Below are 18223 nucleotides of genomic sequence, written 5' to 3'. Positions count from 1 at the left end.
TCTACATGGATATAGCAGAGGCTTTCGCAACACATCCGGGAACGGGACCAACACTGCCTCTGGGCAAGTCGATCAACCGGCACAGGTGAGGATTATCGTTTGGATCAAACGCTGTGATTGTTTTAGGGGAAAATGCAAGCCAATGCTTTGTGCTGAGGAGGGTTATTGCTGTAGTTGGCGTGCCAGGAATTCAAGGGAGAGATTTGGCGATTTGAATCCAGGATGGTGTTTGGATGTTACATGGAGACACATAGGAATCCGATTCTGAGCAGAACCAGAACGTAGGTACTGATAAAGAAGGTCCCATGCTGCCTGCTGGCAATGAATCTGTTCGTGTCGACCACCCGATCCATAACAGGAAGCTGCAAAGAAGGATGAGATGTAGGAGAAAGCCACCGCTTGGATACAGATTTGGACTTGAATATAGTCTTATAGGGAAGTAAGTATAATGAGAATCAGCATGCACGAATCGATATTTATATTTTACTCGTAATTATCAAATACAAAATTTAAATATTTTTGTTTTATTTATCCAGTTTTGAGTTTTTATTTGAATGTATTTTTTAAAATATTATCTATAGTTTAACCTCGATTAAAAAAGTGATATTATATATTATATTATATTATTTAAAAGAATATAAATATTATATATGCGTGCGTGATACAAATATCTAATTTTACTTGTGCGCATCAAATTTTACTTGGCTTAGATTTTGAATAGAGTTTGATAATATTCGTATTTTATTAGTTAAATATCTTAAAAACCTACTATTTAAATGGTTTAAATCAATATCTATCAGGTTTAATTTAAATTACAAATACTTTTATAAAATCTCATCACCATATCACAATTCAATAAATTATCCAACTTGATAATAGACATAAACATGCTTATCGATCCCACCCCTCTTGCTGCTGCTGCTGCACTCTCTGATCCCACTCTCTTTTGATGCATTGTCTTTCTTTCCATGACTAGTAATCTAGATTCATGTTTTATATAACAACTACAACAACCCCCAGGAAGAATTTGTGGCCTTGCCTTTGCAGATATCCAAATCTCGTTATATATATATATATATATATATATATATATATAGATATATAATAACAAGGTTGAAAAGCAAACTAGACAGAGAAGTAACATAGAAAATAGCTGTGTATCATTTTAGGAATCTAGATTTCTTGGCTTGGGTGCTGGTGTTAGGGATATAAATGAGTAAACTTAGCTGTGTAAGAGTTTAGTTTAAACTAATTTGTTAGGATATAATTGGTTGAATTGGACCTGTAAGCAATTTTTTTTATTAAAAAAAACCTTGAAAATGAGCTTGTCGATCCAGCTTGTAAAAATGTTAAAGAAAAAACAAAATGTTTAAAATTTTATAAAATAAACTTGTTTGTTTTAATAATAGATAATGTAGTTTTTTTCAATTCAAAATCCTAAAAAAATAAAAAGCAATGCAACTATGAGAGACATCCAAAATAATTAGTTCTTATTCATCCCAAAAAAGATAGAAAAATATTGAATATGAAGTAATGTAATAATATTGAATATGAAAACAAGAATAATAATAAAAAACTTCTTATCGAATTCAAATTGTTTGTGAGGTGGAACTTTTATGATAAAAAACCTGTCATCCATCATGAAAGTGTCTATCATAGTGTTTTTTAAGCAGAATTTTCTCCTCCGGAAACTCAATGATCCTTTTATACGCAGGACAGATCTTGGTAGATTTTTATTATATATGTGCGAGGTATCTTATCAAGGAGCTCATTACTAAGATCTTCAATAATAACTTATAATAGCTAATCGCTAAAAATTATTGAGATTTGATATTAATTAACGTATCAATAAGTCAGAGGTAATGAAATCTGTCAAAAGCCAGAACCTTTAAGGATCAAAATAATTTATTCGACATCTAAAATACTTTTGTTTTATCCATTAATGCAAAACAATTATTACAACTCTTTATACATAAAAAAATAAAAAAAATTGTTAATACAAAACTAAAAATATCAAACTAAAAAAACATAACAATAAATAATATAAAAAAACAATGAGATCTAATATCAACTACCATGATCAAAAATAAAAAATAACGAGATTTGTCGAGCATCAAAATAACTTATTTGAAATACAAAAAATATTTATTTTTTATTTATTAAAGTCTCGCCTATTAAAAAAGTTATTAAAAATATAGTTATTAAATCGATGATTAATATGGCTAAGAAACCAGATTTGGGTTACATGGGTTGACTTGAGGTAAACCTGAATTAACCCAATTTAAAAAAAATATTTTAAATTTTAATATTTCATATAAAAATAAAAAAATAATCTATATGAATATAGATTATACATGTTGTAAATAATGAAGTTTAAAAGATTATTTTAAAATATTTTTTATTTTACATTGAAAAAATAACATTTTTTTTTAAGTTGAAGTATTAAATCAAAAAGGTTTTTTATCCCACACTAGAAAAACACAATTGTTTTTCTTATGAATATATAGTATATATACTAAAGGGTTTTAAATTTTATATTGAAAAAATAATTTTTTTCTTGTGAATATAGAGTAAATAAAATATTATTCTAGTATTTATATAATAAAATTTAAAAAATATTAATAACCAACAAAAAATTATAAAAAAAGAGGGATCTCTAATTGGAAGAAAACAATATTTGAAAAAAAAAGTTCTTTGTCAGGTTTTATTGGATTGTTCGGGTCATGGATCAATAAGATTTTGCTCAATCTAATCTTTTATCTTATTTGGACTGGTCTTGCTATTAAATCAATTTGTCAGGCATGTCTGAATTTAATAATTATGATTAAAACCTTCCATAAATAGAAAAAAATAGAAAACCTTATAAATAAAAAAACAAAAATATGAAACCAAAAAAGCATAACAATACTAAATAAAAAGATAAAAGATAAAAATAAAAATTTTAAACTAAAATAAAGAGAAAATAATAATTAAAAAAATTATTTTTTCAAAAATCCTTACGTCTTAATGAAATACATTTTTTAATAAAATAACAAAAATAATAAAAAAATATGCATTACACGAAGTTTATAAAATATAAATATCTATTTAAAAATCCATGAAATATACTATTTTTGTAAATAAAAATATGTTATTAATTTTTAAAAATTAGTTTTAAGAAAAAAGCAGGAAATCACATCAACCGTTTTATTTATCAACATTTTACCCATTTTCATCACCAATCCATCGAATTCGAAAACAAAAGGTAATTTTACCAACAAGAAAAGTGAAAAACAACTCTCTTTCATATTAAAAAAGAAAAGGCAGTAAAACTGTAAGACTGAAAAAAAATAAAATAAAAAAGGATAATAGTAACGGACAAAAATCCCCAAAACCCTTCCCACTTAAAAACACCTATCCATTTCTCACGCTTCCCTCCTCGCTCATTTCCTTCTTATCCTCCAAACATGGCCGGCGATAACTCAGCAGACCAAACCACCGACTCACCCGACCCGAACCCACAAGAAGACCCTAATGCTGATACCAACAAAGACAACAACCTTTTTTCCTCGTACTCCGACTCCGACTCCGACTCCGACTATGACTACGACTACGACTACACTCAATCATCCACCAACCAAGAGGACGGCGTTGTCACCTACACCAGGCCGGGAGATGAAATCCCAGAATCGGAAAACACACCGGAGAAAAACATTGCGCGGTTCGCGGAGGTCTTGGAGAGCAAAAGGATGAAGAGGATGAAAGAAGAAGAAGACAGAAACTATGTTTTTTACGAGGATTTGTTTGATTTTCCAAGGGACAAAGAGAATTGGAGGGAAGAGGATTTGAAGGAGCTGTGGGCTGACCCTCCATGGGAATCTACGAAACCAGGGTGGGACCCAGTGTGGGCGGATGAGGAGGATTGGGATATTGTTAGGAAGATGAAAGAAGAAGGGAGAGACCCGCCTATCGCACCTTTTTACGTGCCTTATAGGAGGCCTTATCCGGTGATTCCTGATAATCATTATGATATCTCGAATCCGAAAGCTGTTATTGAAGAACTAGATAGGATTGAGGAGTTCTTGACTTGGGTTAGCTACATTTTCGAAGATGGTAGCTCGTAAGTGCTTGTAAAGCTTGCTCGTTGTTGTGTTTTTTGTTTTTTGGTTGTGTTTCGTTACATAGGTTTTGGTTCATTTTTGATAATTTGCTTTGTGGTTATAGCTGCGTTGGTGATATTGAGAGCAATTGGATGAATGGTTGGTGATTTTTGCTTGGTTTATGGTGGGATTTGATCTTGTAATATTTGTATAAATGCGTTAAAATCTGCGCTGGTGTTCTTAGAGGAATTGGATGCACGATTATTCCAGTTTTTTGGATGGGGTTTCGCGGGATTTGATCTTGTAATTTTTGTATAAATGCGTTTAAATCTGCGTTGGTGTTCTTAGAGGAATTGGATTCATGATTATTCCAGTTTTTTGGATGGGGTTTCGTGAGTCTATGTTCAATTCCTGTTGATTATTTTCGGTGCGAAGAAAACGGAGTATGTTGTTTCGTGTACTGCTTTGTTACGTGTGGTTCATAATTCTTCATTCAATTTAAGTTGTTAAAGGTGATTAAACCATGGTATGCTTGCTAGCTTGCAATGAAATTACACACCACAAAACGTTCCCTTAGTTTTGAGATGATTTCAATAGTGATAATCGGATGATTCAGTTTGTTTTTCGATTTTGAACTCTTCATTTATTTGTCTAGTAGCTTAGGGTGTGTGTGTGACTAATGGACTGGACTTTATTTATCACAGTTATAATTTACGAGGTTAATAAAATATGCCTTTAATTGCTCATGTACAGTCTGGTCTGGATGTATATTTGATCCTTTCTATGATCTCTCCATCCTAGTTCATCACACGAGAATTCTTTTCACCAACTTGTTATATCGTGTTTTGGATTTGTAAAGGTATGAAGGCACTGTTTGGGATGACTTGGCACATGGCAAGGGTGTTTATGTTGCTGAACAGGGGCTTGTCAGGTTTGTACTCTGTCTATCTTAAAAGTTGCACTTGCACTTATATTTATCCATTGGAAAGTTAACAGAAAAGTGACACAATTTGATGTACACTGTCATCAAGAAAATAGAAGTGCTGATGCACTGCGATTATAGTTCTCTAGCTAGTACATGGCATGTTGTTATCAAATATCCAATACAATTTAAACTAGCGTGTGAGTGTCTGAGATTTATGCCTGCATTAAAAGTACTTTTTTAGAAACTAAGAACTTGGAGTTATGAAAAACAAAGGAAAGAAAAAGGACCGCGTGGCAGATAATTATTTGACTTCATCCTAGTCTTTGAATGATCATTGTGATTTAGCAACCTTGGAAAAAAGAGGAAATAATGTTGTATGGTAGATTTATATAGGAAGCTTCGCCATAGCTGAAGAAACCCCTTCATGATGTGCAAAGACTGTATCTAGGCTCCTTGGATGCAATTTAGTAATGAAAATACATGCTTTTTCAGCACCCTCCCGCTTTTTCTTTTTTCTTCATAGTAAAGTCAGAAAAACTCCAAGCTTACCGAACAGTCAATTTTTCATATGCTGTTAGAGAGCTTGCCACTTTCACAGCCCCTGTATGTCTAGATTTTGATGTGTATTAGGCTCCATAATTTTGAAACCAGGATAGAAACACTTTAAAGCTCTATTTATCTATCCATCATCAAGAATTTGCTTGGCCTATTAGCAATGCGCCTTCTACTCAGACTTTTATGTTATTCCTTTACTGTAGGTATGAAGGTGAGTGGCTCCGGAACAACATGGAAGGGCACGGAGTGGTAGAAGTTGATATACCTGATATGGAACCTATACCAGGTTCCAAGTATGTTCACGATCCGTTTCTCTCATAATCATAGTATGGTTAAGGTGTGATCTTTTTCCAAACAGAATAAATAACTTGAGTTGGTTATGACCATCTTTTCAGGCTTGAAGAAAAGATGCGTGCTGAGGGAAGAATTATATCTAGAGATTTTATGTCTCCAGAGGACAGGAAATGGCTGGAGATGGATATTGAAGATAGCATGCGTCTGGCTGGAGGGCAGTATGAAATACCTTTTTACGAGAATGATGAGTGGATTAGACAATTCGGGGAAAAACCGTAAGTTCTTTGTAATCAGCTGTGAGTTATTTTTGTTTTCTGTTATTGTTAGATTGGTTCACATCTTTTACCTAAACTTTTTATGTTTTTCAAATCTTCAGCATATCTTAACGTCAATCCCATTGCTTGCCTAAGTGCCTGGTTTCTTCCCTTTATCTGAGGGTCAATGAGTTGGCATGCTACTTTGGTTTGAACTTGAGATCACGTGTGTTGCATCCTTTCAAAGTTATCCTTTAAAATGTAGTTAGAAGCTGTTTCCCACTTAGTCTTAGTAAGAGCAGGAAATTGTAAACAGGCCTGCTGTTTTAAGGTGAAGATACTTCTCTATTTCCATTTTGCATACACACATTTGGTGTTTGTGGTACCATTGCCATAACCCATAAAATCCCAAAGAGGTGAACAAAACCAAAGTTGAATTTCAAGATCACAATGACAGCATTGGAGCATGTGTTTACTAACTCCTTGGGCATACCTCCCATCTTACAAGGATCCAATCGAAGGCAATGAGTCAAGGATTCTGCTCTCCAAACTGCTAGAAGTGATGGCCCTATAATCCAATGACCCCCAAAAAACTGAAAAGATGGAGAAAATCTGATACGCAACTAGGCAATGGAGTAATAGATGATCATCAATTAACCATCTTTTTGATGCTAAGTGATATACTTGTTTGTTTTTATTGGTGTCAGTATGAACGATCTTTATCTGTACAATTATCTTTTCTAAAGATAAAGAAGTGCTACTGCATTGTATGAATCTTTTGTTTTTTTCTCATAGAAGACATGGATTTTTATTTTGGTGAATGCATGTTTCATGTGATAATTAATTAATGTTGATAGTGTTTCTATGTCAGGGAGAAAGGTCGGTACCGTTATGCTGGTGAATGGAAGCATGGTAGGATGCATGGTTGCGGTGTCTACGAAGTCAATGAGCGCACCATATTTGTAGGTTCATGAAATATTAAAACCATATTTCAGAGCTCGGCCTGTATGTAACTTTAATGCTAATCTGTTGAAGGGTCAACACAAACTTGGAATAATATCGGGATCCAATTTTTCTCTGTTAGTGCTCCGTATCATAAGAGAGTTGATATTTCAAGTAACAAGTGGCAAAGTTGGAAATGATTATTTAAGACTTGAAATTAAATCAAATCCACTGGCTTGAAAGTATGCACTGTGGTGATAGAAATGTCATGAACACAGATATGCACAACCAATAAATTTGATGTGTGTAATTGGTCTGCTCTTTTTTTTTTTTGTGTGTTTTACAACTCTTAATATTTCAGTAAAATTTCCATTCCTGGTAAAGTGTCAAAGTAACTATTGCTTGGTCACTTTGCCTGGGTGGAAGCCATGGGTGTAACCACAAAGCTGCAGGTGGAGTCTTGAAAGCAATTATTTCATGCATATATGTTGAAGGATATACTGTCTCCAAACCTTCCTTCCCAGCACTGCACTGTGGCAGGACCATAACTGGATAACAGCTTTTTTGTTTTTTCCATTTTAATTTCATAAAAGAGTGACCCCCTATTTTTGGTGTACATACAGGGTAGGTTCTACTTTGGAGAGTTTGTAGAGGATGCTACTGATTGTGATGAAGACATTTCTGCGGTATGTTATCACTTTCCTTTAAAGGTTAAACTTTTCTAAGATATTTCTCTTACAAAAAGGTCTTACAGGTGCACGCAGGAATAGCTGAAGTAGCTGCTGCAAAGGCTAGGATGTTTGTCAATAAACCAGATGGAAGTATGTCTTTTTTACTCCAAATATCGCGTTTAATGGAGAGTAGCAATAGAGTTATGGAATAGTAGCAATTGAGTTACAAAGTAATGCATCGACTGGGCCTGGAAAGTCAGGGTTTGACTTTTTTGTTATGTGGTGATAATCAGTAACTGATGAAATATAATATCCATTTTGTGTAATCACGTAGATTATACTGTACAAATTGACAGACAACACAACCTTGGTTATTGATTTAGAGATGCACGTATGATGGCTGGCCAAGGTATATGCTGTCATATCTCTCAAAAATATTATCGTCATGGATACAAAGTCTTCTTGTTAGATGTGGCTGGTAAAATGTTCTTTGGAGACAGGATTCAAGCATTCAAACTAAGCATCGTAACATCATACATGTTGAAGCATGGGAATTGGGAATGTAGGATATAGCACTGGGTTTCAGCCTGCTTGCTTGAATGCTTAAGCTTTTGTTCATCTTTTAGACATCCATGTTTCCCCCCACTGAATTATGACAATTAATGCCTCTAATCGCAACTGTCACTAGATTTATAACTGCTAACTTGCACATTTGCGTATCCAATTTTCTATTGCAGAGTTCTTCCATAATGTATTGATTATGTTATCTCTCATTTATTCTTCTTTTGGTATTATGTTTGCTCACAGTGGTTTTCTATTGCAGAATTCTTCCATAATGTATTGATTATGTTATCTCTCATTTATTCTTCTTTTGGTATTATGTTTGCCCACAGTGGTTAGGGAAGCGTTTGGTCCATATAGTGATCCTCAACATCCCTATTTCTATGAGGATGAAGATGTATGGATGGCGCCAGGCTTCATCAACCAGTTCTACGAAGTAAGTTACTTTGTTTACCTACTTTTAGACTTATTTTTAGGCCATGGAGAGGATGAGAACAAATGTGCTTGTTTGGCAGGTACCTGATTATTGGAAAAGATATGTAAATGAGGTAGATCAAGAAAGAGAGATGTGGTTAAATTCCTTTTATAAAGCTCCACTGAGATTGCCTATGCCTGCTGAGCTTTCATACTGGTGGGAGAATGGTATCATCTCTCTCTCTCTCTCTCTCTAGTCCTGCGAGAAATTTTGCTTGTGGCTAGTTGTATGGATAGGTGTGCAACTTCATGATGCATGCCTTTTCATCAGGTCATTAAGAGTTTTCTTCTTCTTGTTTATGTGCTTCTCTTCAAAACAAACACGACATTAATTTGCAAATGAAAATAATATTAAAATGTCTCACCTTTTGATGCCAAGATAAATTGTCTTGTGCCCTCATTTTGTTCTTTCTTGATCCAGGCATTTAGCATGCTTTTATGGAGCCACAACCAGTTAATGAAGATAGTCCAATTAACTTGTTTTTAGGCTAGTTGCTAGTGTTTTCCTGGTTCAGTCCCAATGCTGCTTGTTTTTTTTTTTTTCCCTTTTTGTTTGGTGCTTACTTTTTTACATTCTTCTGGACAGAGGAGACTCCTGAATTCATTGTTCTTGACAAGGAACCAGAACCTGATCCTGAAGATCCATCCAGGCGCATATATACTGAAAATCCTGTCATCTTACACACACCAACTGGACGAATAATTGATTGGGTTGAGGATGAGGAACATGGGGTTCGGTTATTTTGGCAGCCATCTCTGAAAGATGGGGAAGATTTTGATCCTGATAAAGTTCAGTTTCTGCCTCTTGGTTTTGATGAGTTTTATGGAAAAGAGGAGGTGATAAAGAAGGAAAACATATGGCAGCAACTTCTAAAAAGAGCTGATAATGTGTGCAAGCTGGTGCATGGTAAACTAGAGAAATGGACTGAAGAGAAGAAGAAAGCTAGCGAGATTAAAATACAGCTGTATGAAAAGGAACTTGAGTTGATAGAGGCTGAATTGTGTTTAGAGGAGACCATGGAAGACTTGGATGAGGAGCTGAAGATGAGAGAAAAGGAGGAGGAAGAGGAGGTTGAAATTGGTTTGCAGGGGGGGGAAAGTACCTTTGTGTCACCTCAACAGGAGGAGAAACCTCTAGCTAAAGATGATGAAGAGGAGGAGGAGGAGGAGGAGGAGGAGGAAGAGGAGGAGGATGTTACACCATCAAGTTTTGGTTCTGTGACCCAAGATGAGGACCCAACAAAGAATGACAAGAAAGGAAACAGACCTGCAGGAGCTCCATTTTCTGCATCATCACTGTCATTTGCTTCCTGTAGTCTTCTTTCAACAGTAAGTTCAAAACTCCATGAATTCTTTTCCATGTGCTTAGCAGTCAATCTGAATGCCCTCCAACGTTTAGAAAAAAAGAAGCTGTAATATGCAAGGTTTGACAAATATCTGCTTTCTGAGGCTTTACATTTCATTAGAAGGAAAATATCTGCAATGCCGCTGATTTCTTTTTTGGTTCAAGTTACCTGACTAGTCCTGATGCATCACACCATCCTCTAAATATCCAAACCATGATTTTTTTTTCACTTTCCTATGCATAAAGGTTACAAAGTATTTGTTGAATCTCGAACACCATTTGTCTGTTTGTTTGGAATAAATTAGTCAAGGGTTAGAAAAAAGAAAAAGAAGCGCCTATGATGTATCAATTCATCCAAATCAGATGGATTGAAAAATGTAAGCTTGAAAGGTAGGATTGATCCTTCTTTCCTTCCTGGGGAGTATATCTATGCAACCAAAAAAGGTGATCTTTTTCTCCATGTCTTTTCCTCCCTGTTCATCTATCCATCTTGTTTGCCACCCCTTAGTAAATGGGTTATGAGATTTGCCGTTCATCAACTTCTGGAATATCGATTGGTTTCCTTTGGGAGATGTATTTTAGTTTGACAATGCAAGCTGTTTGGTTTAGGCTAGAGTGGTTTGATGTTCAGTTCTGTGGATGCTTAGTTTTATTCTCCCATCAGGAGATGACTTGTGTTTTAGATGGACTTGCATGCAGTTATATGGATGTTCTTTTCTTTGTGAAGACTTATTTTTGTATCTCCCCCTTGTGATCTGTTGACCGTTTCCTATACCTTTTCCACTGGCTTGACTTGATTTTCTCATTCGGCTGGTTTGCAGGTTCCTTCTAGGCTACAACAATCGTTTTTAACATGGAAGAAAAGATTGCCGCAGAAGGCAACTCCTTCCCTTTGTGTAGAATGCCCTAATGACCTCTCTGGAATGGTTAATTCAGTCTGTTTCCCCCCAGTCCTCGGCCAGAAGGGAAGGTTGAGAGCTGAAAGCTGTGCAGATCAGAGGATTCAAGCTACAAACCATTCCATTGGAAAGATGTCTCGGTTACATTCCTTGTCACGAATTCTATCCCATCCTTCAGCTTCTGTGAACCCCAGAGAAAATCTAAAAAAGCCACGAAAACAGAGGCATCCTTGGTTGCATGCAGCACCAGAGAGAGATTCAGACACCATATTGTCATTGCACACACAATTGTATTATTTAGAATCATATACTAATACAATTAAGTATGAGCCTTTCCTCTCTTAAATTAGATAGGAATTTCATGATATTGCAAGATGGCCAATTTTGTAGAGACCACATTTCAATTTTTTGGCAAAATGTCTATGTACTCTGTATTTTGGTTTCCTTCGGATAAGGTGATGGAACATATGAGAATGCAAATTGTTGGAACCTGGAAGTTTGGATGTTTCTGGCCATATAACGGTGCCTGCTTTTGGATTTCCGTGGCTGCTGTGAAACCCCACGGCTTCTTTCACGAGTTTTCTTTCGATGCAAGTATTGGTAAGTAAAGCTTCAAAAAACGTTTCTTATTAGTATCAGTTGTTGAGCCCCAAGATGGAGGTGATGCTGTCAAAATGGGCTGGTGTGTCTTTACCTTTCGTTTTTTAGCAGTAGGATCCAACCACTAAAAGTAGATTGATTATTCCCGCCCCCACTTATCTTCAACAGAATTTTGAAAGCTGGCTCAAGTCAGCAGCGGCTGCCGATGGAGACAGACGGAATATCAGCAATTACTGAAATCTCTAGAGTGCCTGTCTGCCTGATAGTGGCAAGACAGAGGGTGCTCTCTATCTTTAAAGGGCCTTATGGAATCTGTGGGATTGGAATTGAGTAATCGTTATCTTGGGGTTGTTTATTTCTAGTTTGATTGTGGCATTGTATCCTCATCTGGACAGGTCATGGCTCACATTCAACCGATCACTAATTCCCATTTGTGACTGCTGCGGCCATTTGGAATATCCATGCAACATATATACTAGCGGGATGGACATGGCTGCACCTCGTATTTCAATAATTGCCTATGAGAACCATTCGGTGTGATCAAATGGGTTTTTAGTCTTGGGTGATGATTGGTGGTGAAGGCCATGTATCTCAAATGGCCAATCTCTAGGTCAATCAATCAATTCAGACTCATTCCAAAATATTGTTTGGATAAAATATAAAAATTAAATTCTAAAATTTGATATAACCTAATTTTATCTAAATTTAATATAGCCAGTTATATTATGAATTGACATGTTGAGTTAGCTAGATTATAAATTAACTCCTCAAAGTACTTGAATTTAATCAAGTCTATCTTTTAACATTGTTTAAATAAACCTAATTCGAATCCATTTTAAGACAATGGCTCACAAGAGTTTTACCCTTTCTAACTACTAGAGCTAACTCTATAGCATCTGACACAATAAAAAATAAAATAAAATAAAATAAAATAAAAACAAAGAATTTATGTGTATATTTTGTCATAGAAAAATATTTAAAATATTTGAACAAAAATTCAGTTATCCGTCCGTGAGTGTAGAGTTGAGTTCCTCTAAAAGGATAAGAATGATGGGCAGAGCAAGTATCAATTGACATAGATCTTTTTTCTTCTAATATTCAGTTGACATAGGTCTTTAAATTTTAAAATACTATAAACTCTTGTATCTTATATTTTGGTTGTCTTGAGATATATGAGACAGAGGTAGAGATCATATGTCTCATGTATATTTAATTTTGAAAGAGCAGAAATTCATTTTAACACTGTTCTATATATATATATATATATATATATCCTTGTCTTAGTCCCTCTATCAAACACATTTATGTTATTTATGTATATGTTTTTTCTATCCTATAATACTAACCAAATACAATCCTTGTCTTAGTCCTTCTATCCTATATTACTTTTCTCCAAATTTCTTATTTTAAGCTCTTTATTATAATAAATATCTACCCCAACTAGGTTCTGAATTTCCTTTTTGTATTTATTTTTATTTTGTTTATTATCACATGCTATCCAATGGAGATTCACTAACACTTTTCTTGCCTTTTTTTTTCTTTTACAAATAAAATATAGACCAAGTATTTGTAAAGCATGAGGCAGTATGCTCTGGGACCATGATTCAATTTTGCACGCCCTGCCAAATTGGCAAATTGTTCACTACAAGACTACTCTTAAAGGGGGGACCAAAGCCTAATTATAGTGACCGTGACTCAAATTGATTGAATTCAATTTGGACACCTTAATCCCTTGTGAAATACTATGGTGTCACGGTCTGAATTGCAGCTGCGCTGTTGACTAGTTGAAGCATCCAAAACCCACCTATGAATTTATCAGAACCATGTTCATCTTGAAGCTTAGGATTCTAAAGAACTTCTCATCCATGCTGAGGCAAAACTCAGGTGCTGGTGATCATGCAACTGGTCTCAAGGATAACTACGTAGGAAGAAGGAAACTTCAAGGTTTTCATTTTCAGTCTGGGAAATGAGGACATATAATCCCCACCCTTCTATTACATATTTGTGTCTAAATAATAAGAAATTATTAGCTATTGAAATCTTTTGTGATCGCCAATTATTATCCACTTGTTTTTTTGTTTGTTTTTAGATTTATTGAAATCGAACCCTTTCTAATGGAGCTACGTACTATCGGGATTCAAATATTAGAATTTTCTGTCTTGTGGACCTGCTGTTTGCGTGTTCTTGTACTTATCTTCAACCCTTTATGCCTATGATCAAGAATGATCTGGTACTGCCTATGATCAAGAATGATCTGGTACTTGAAGTATTAGCCTAATGATAAAAAAAAATTGTTTTTTTTTGTATTTAGATTCAAGCTTCACTATACACGTTTATTATTCCTACGATCTTATATCTTTACTGAATTTGTAGAATATCTGATAAACCATGAAATTAATTGTGATACGTATAAATTAGTCCATATATCTATATAAATAAATAAAAATAATCTAGATAATAAGTAGACGTAAGATTAGACCTTTGTCCTCCTATTTATCTTTTCTAGTCTCAACAAATGTGTAGCCTTTGTTTACCCCCCAAAACTAAGATGGCAGCCTGGGAATATTGCCAACAATAATAATAATACTGGAGAAATTATTTCCCAAATAATAATAAGAATAAGAAGAAGAAGAAGAAGAAAAGAATATACACCAAGTTAAGTGTTCCTTTGGGGTGGGAGAGCCGTCAATGTTAGCGCAATCAAATATGATTTGAAGACCATAAATTATTGATAATAAAGCCATGCGACAAAACCATGAATAAATTTAAAATAATTACGAATGACACGGAGAAGTTTAGTGGAATTGGTAATGTTTTGTGTGATGTATTCTAAATAGTATTTGGATACTTTCTAGATATGTATAAAAAGATTGAACTACGGGAGATATAAATGATATATTTTCATGTATGAATGGTTTTGAAAGTATAAAAATCAATTTTAAATTTTGTATTAAAATACTATACTCAAACAACAACCGTAGAGTTTAGCATGCCCTGATGCTATTAATGTCAATAGCTTGGATTAATTTTATATAAAGTATAATTATTCATTCGAAAAGTTAGAAGTGTACACGGGTTTTCTAATTGTGTGGAAGAAATACTCATGAATATACTAATTTAAATGTAAATGATTTGTTTAGAATCCAATCATGGAATATCTCCCTCTGATTTATATAAAAAAACAAAACATCTACTTCAAGTGGTCTTGTAATAAGAGTTTAAAATTAAAATATTTGTTTTTTCTATAATTTTAAATTTAAATATTGTAATTACTAATATGATAACTACTAGAGATCTACATAGTCATTAATTTATAAAATCTAAAAAATTAATTAAAATGCATACAAGTAAATGCAGATATTCATATTAATTAAAAAAATAATATCAACTTGAAAATAACTTAATCATTAAATAAACACAGATGTAATTCTTGTTGTTGATACTTGGAAGAAAAGAAAGAAATCTCAGGGTTAATTGCTTGAATTAAAGATCAAGGCAAGACACTCCAAATCTCAATCTTTCTTTTCCTCGAGGCTATCTTGTTTGATTTTATCCCAATCTTTAGGCTTCATTGGCCTTATCCGAGTTATAAGCATTCTCTAAAATTATTGTTTATCTGTGATATGAAAAAAACACATATCGGCATATTAACTTGAGCTCCTTCTAATCCACTCCAGTGCATGTATGCATGACTTGGGTTTAAAGCAGAGATAAGACTGCTTATACATAGCTCATCAACCCAATAATCAATCATATATAGTTATAATTAAACTAAATCCAACCTGACATGTTATTTCAAAATATTCATGACCGGAATAAGATTTTAGATTGATCTAAACACACCCGTTTCAAATCCGGCTATGTCATTTCCACTAATCTAAAAAAAATAGTATTGTTTTAAGAAAAATGATTAATCAAAATTTACTTCCATATGATCCATAAACTAATCTAATAATTATGGGTTACATTTTTTTTTAAGGTGAAATTCTTGAAACAATTGGATTCTAAACAATACATTTCCGCTCAATAAATAGATTTGTTTTAATGCCGAAAAGATTTATTACAATGATAGCCAAAAGAATAGGGAAAGAAGACAGAGTATCGGTCTAAACATTTCACTCTTAGGTGATAAGGCTCAGTCAAAGTGAATCCAACCCGATGTCAAGACCAAAACGTTGGAGCTGTTCTCCGCTAGCTTCCTTTTCTTGTACTAAGAAAACCAAGTAGGTTGCTGGAAACTTGGAATATCTCAAATAATGAGGCGGTCTGCTTTAATAGATTAATGGGAGTATCTCTCATACAACAAGAAATGAGTTTGATGCTCTAATTTAATATAATATAATGTTCCTCGGATAGCTTGATTGGCTTCATGACAACAACATATGTATTTATATATATATATATATATGGATGCTAATAAACCTCTACACATGTATTTTTATATATATATATGGATGCTAATAAACCTCGTAACTTAAATCAAAACGCAGCTGCTTCTATCATTGTAATATTATATGTGCAAAAATAGAAATAAAAAAAAAACAGTAATTTTTTACTCAACTATTACTCAGGCCGAGTCACTTAAAAAGCTTAAAAAAAAAAAAAACTTAGATTGATTCTAGCTATTTTTTTAAAAAAAAACTTAGATTGATTCTAGCTATCAACTTGCAATTTAAACTTTGAATTAAATTAAACTTCGAGCTGGGTTTCAAGAACTATTATAGAAGATATAACCAAGCTGAATTTGTAGCTAGCAACTCGACAAGAACGGAAAATTCAGTCCTTTGAGACCAGACGCAATCCCATAACCAGATATACATAGCTCGTTCTTATCCTAGCATGCAGTACGGTCTTCTTTCGCTTGTTAATCGATATTCAATGAAAATATCACAAATTTCTTGGCCTAGCTATTCTTCCTCTTACGTTGTCTTTCATCTTTCAAATCTTTTATATTCTCGCCCACGAGTCACCAAGAAGTCATACGATTATGTATACACACTGCAATCCTGGGTACGTACCTCTTTGACCCTTCCTGCTCATGCACAGAAAATATCGAACTTCTCCCAAAAAATAATAACTAAACAACAAAGATAAAAGTAATGCAAGTTGCGTAAAAAAATCTACAAAGTCATTTTTTGAAAAATATCATGCACGGGATTGAAATTTTCTTGAAAAAGAATCTTCTGATAAGATTAGCATTCAAAGGATACTACCTTGTTTTATAATATATTCTTTTCCAAATCCGAAGAACCTCACATGGGCAATCCCACTCATAAATAATTAAGACAAAAGCTCCCTTAAAACGTGATTTGGATATTATCAGCGATTTATCTGTAAGAAAAAATAAATATGAAACTAATATGAAGTCTCATGATTTGATAATATTATAAAAAAGTAATAGTAAGATTCCATTCTGGCAAGATGTACTTTAATTTGGTTAATAAAGTTGGCCTGACACACCAAACATACACAAACTTTCTACTAATCTCAATAAATTCTCCTAACAATCAAGGAGATTAGTTCATATCCTTAGTTTTTTAGGTTTAAATCACTGGGCAATTATTAATAAAATATATTAAATATACCACATCAATATAGAATATATAGTTTTAAAATTGCTGGAAGAGTAATTTATTTTTAAATAAATATGTCATAGTATTAAAGAAAAACATAAATTTTTAACTGCCAAAAGAAATATACAAAAAATAACGGTTGAAATTATATATTTTTTTAAATTTAAAATTTTTATTTAAAATTAATTTTTTTATGTTTTTAAATTTTTAATATAAAAAATAATTTTTTAAAGTAAAAAATATTATTTGAATATATTTTTAAATTAAAAATAATTTAAAAAATAATACACAACTTTCATTTAATTTCGGTCCCTTTTTTTCCTTCACAGCTAAGTTGTCAACTGCAAAACGCAGACGGCTTCCTTTTTGACAAGGTAGTAAACAATCCCGTCTGATTTTCAACGCAACTAACATAATAATTGATGCCATGACAAAATGCAGAATCTCGTATGGTTGATGTTAATGACAGGAAAACAAGCCACATGAAATCAGCATCGGTCCAATCCGGGGAGGTTACGTGGGGTTATCTAACCAATAGTCTATTTACACGTTCCAACATACGCGTGCTGGAATTTCTCGTCGCCCAATCCCACCACGTGGTTGCGGGACCAGATATGACCCACACGATGTTTGACACGTGTCTCGGAGGGTGCCGACTAGTGTCACACTCCACCGCATTTACCTCGACGACGTCGATTTACAATTTGGGAGAGAAAAAACACACCATGCTAGCTCCTATATATTGTTGTATTGTCATTTCAGTTTTATGTTTTCATCTATTTCACCTCAAATATAATGAACAATAAAGGATATTACCCTTAAATCCATTTATTGTTAACAATGGTTAAATATCTGTCTATTTACACGTGTTCGCTAAAGTGTTTTTATTAAAAATACTAAAAGAATTCAATATATTATAATAAACAATTGTATCACCAAATAATTGTAAATCTTCATTTTATATGAGCCGGTGAAGTGGAGAAAATTACTATAATTTGACGGTAAAAACGTCTTTTAAAGTATACTAGAACTTATAATTTAATACAAGTCG

At 33.6% G+C, this 18223-nt stretch overlaps 1 protein-coding gene across 1 annotated transcript; it reads left to right on the top strand.

The window, feature by feature from the left end:
* The first annotated feature begins 3368 nt into the window (after nucleotides 1-3368).
* On the top strand, nucleotides 3369-11500 carry EMB1211 (MORN (Membrane Occupation and Recognition Nexus) repeat-containing protein). Its single transcript, XM_011046146.1, has 11 exons — nucleotides 3369-4099; nucleotides 4939-5010; nucleotides 5763-5852; nucleotides 5955-6128; nucleotides 6979-7069; nucleotides 7673-7735; nucleotides 7804-7870; nucleotides 8614-8717; nucleotides 8797-8923; nucleotides 9342-10084; nucleotides 10922-11500. Exons 1-11 carry the CDS (start codon nucleotides 3447-3449, stop codon nucleotides 11342-11344), a joined length of 2607 nt encoding a protein of 868 aa, XP_011044448.1. The 5' UTR covers nucleotides 3369-3446; the 3' UTR covers nucleotides 11345-11500.
* The last annotated feature ends 6723 nt before the right edge of the window (nucleotides 11501-18223 follow it).

This window comes from Populus euphratica, unplaced genomic scaffold (genome assembly GCF_000495115.2).
Source record: "Populus euphratica unplaced genomic scaffold, PopEup_1.0 scaffold3.1, whole genome shotgun sequence".
NCBI classification, from domain to species: Eukaryota; Viridiplantae; Streptophyta; class Magnoliopsida; order Malpighiales; family Salicaceae; genus Populus; species Populus euphratica.
Note: the sequence above shows the minus strand (reverse complement) of the source record. Positions and strands in the feature narration are given on the sequence as shown.

Coding starts and splice junctions, on each gene's coding strand:
- EMB1211 (XM_011046146.1), top strand. CDS start 3,447: ATGGCCGGCGATAACTCAGCAGACCAAACCACCGACTCACCCGACCCG. Junction 7,070..7,672: donor TCAATGAGCGCACCATATTT/GTAGGTTCATGA, acceptor GTGTACATACAG/GGTAGGTTCTACTTTGGAGA. Junction 10,085..10,921: donor CCTGTAGTCTTCTTTCAACA/GTAAGTTCAAAA, acceptor GCTGGTTTGCAG/GTTCCTTCTAGGCTACAACA.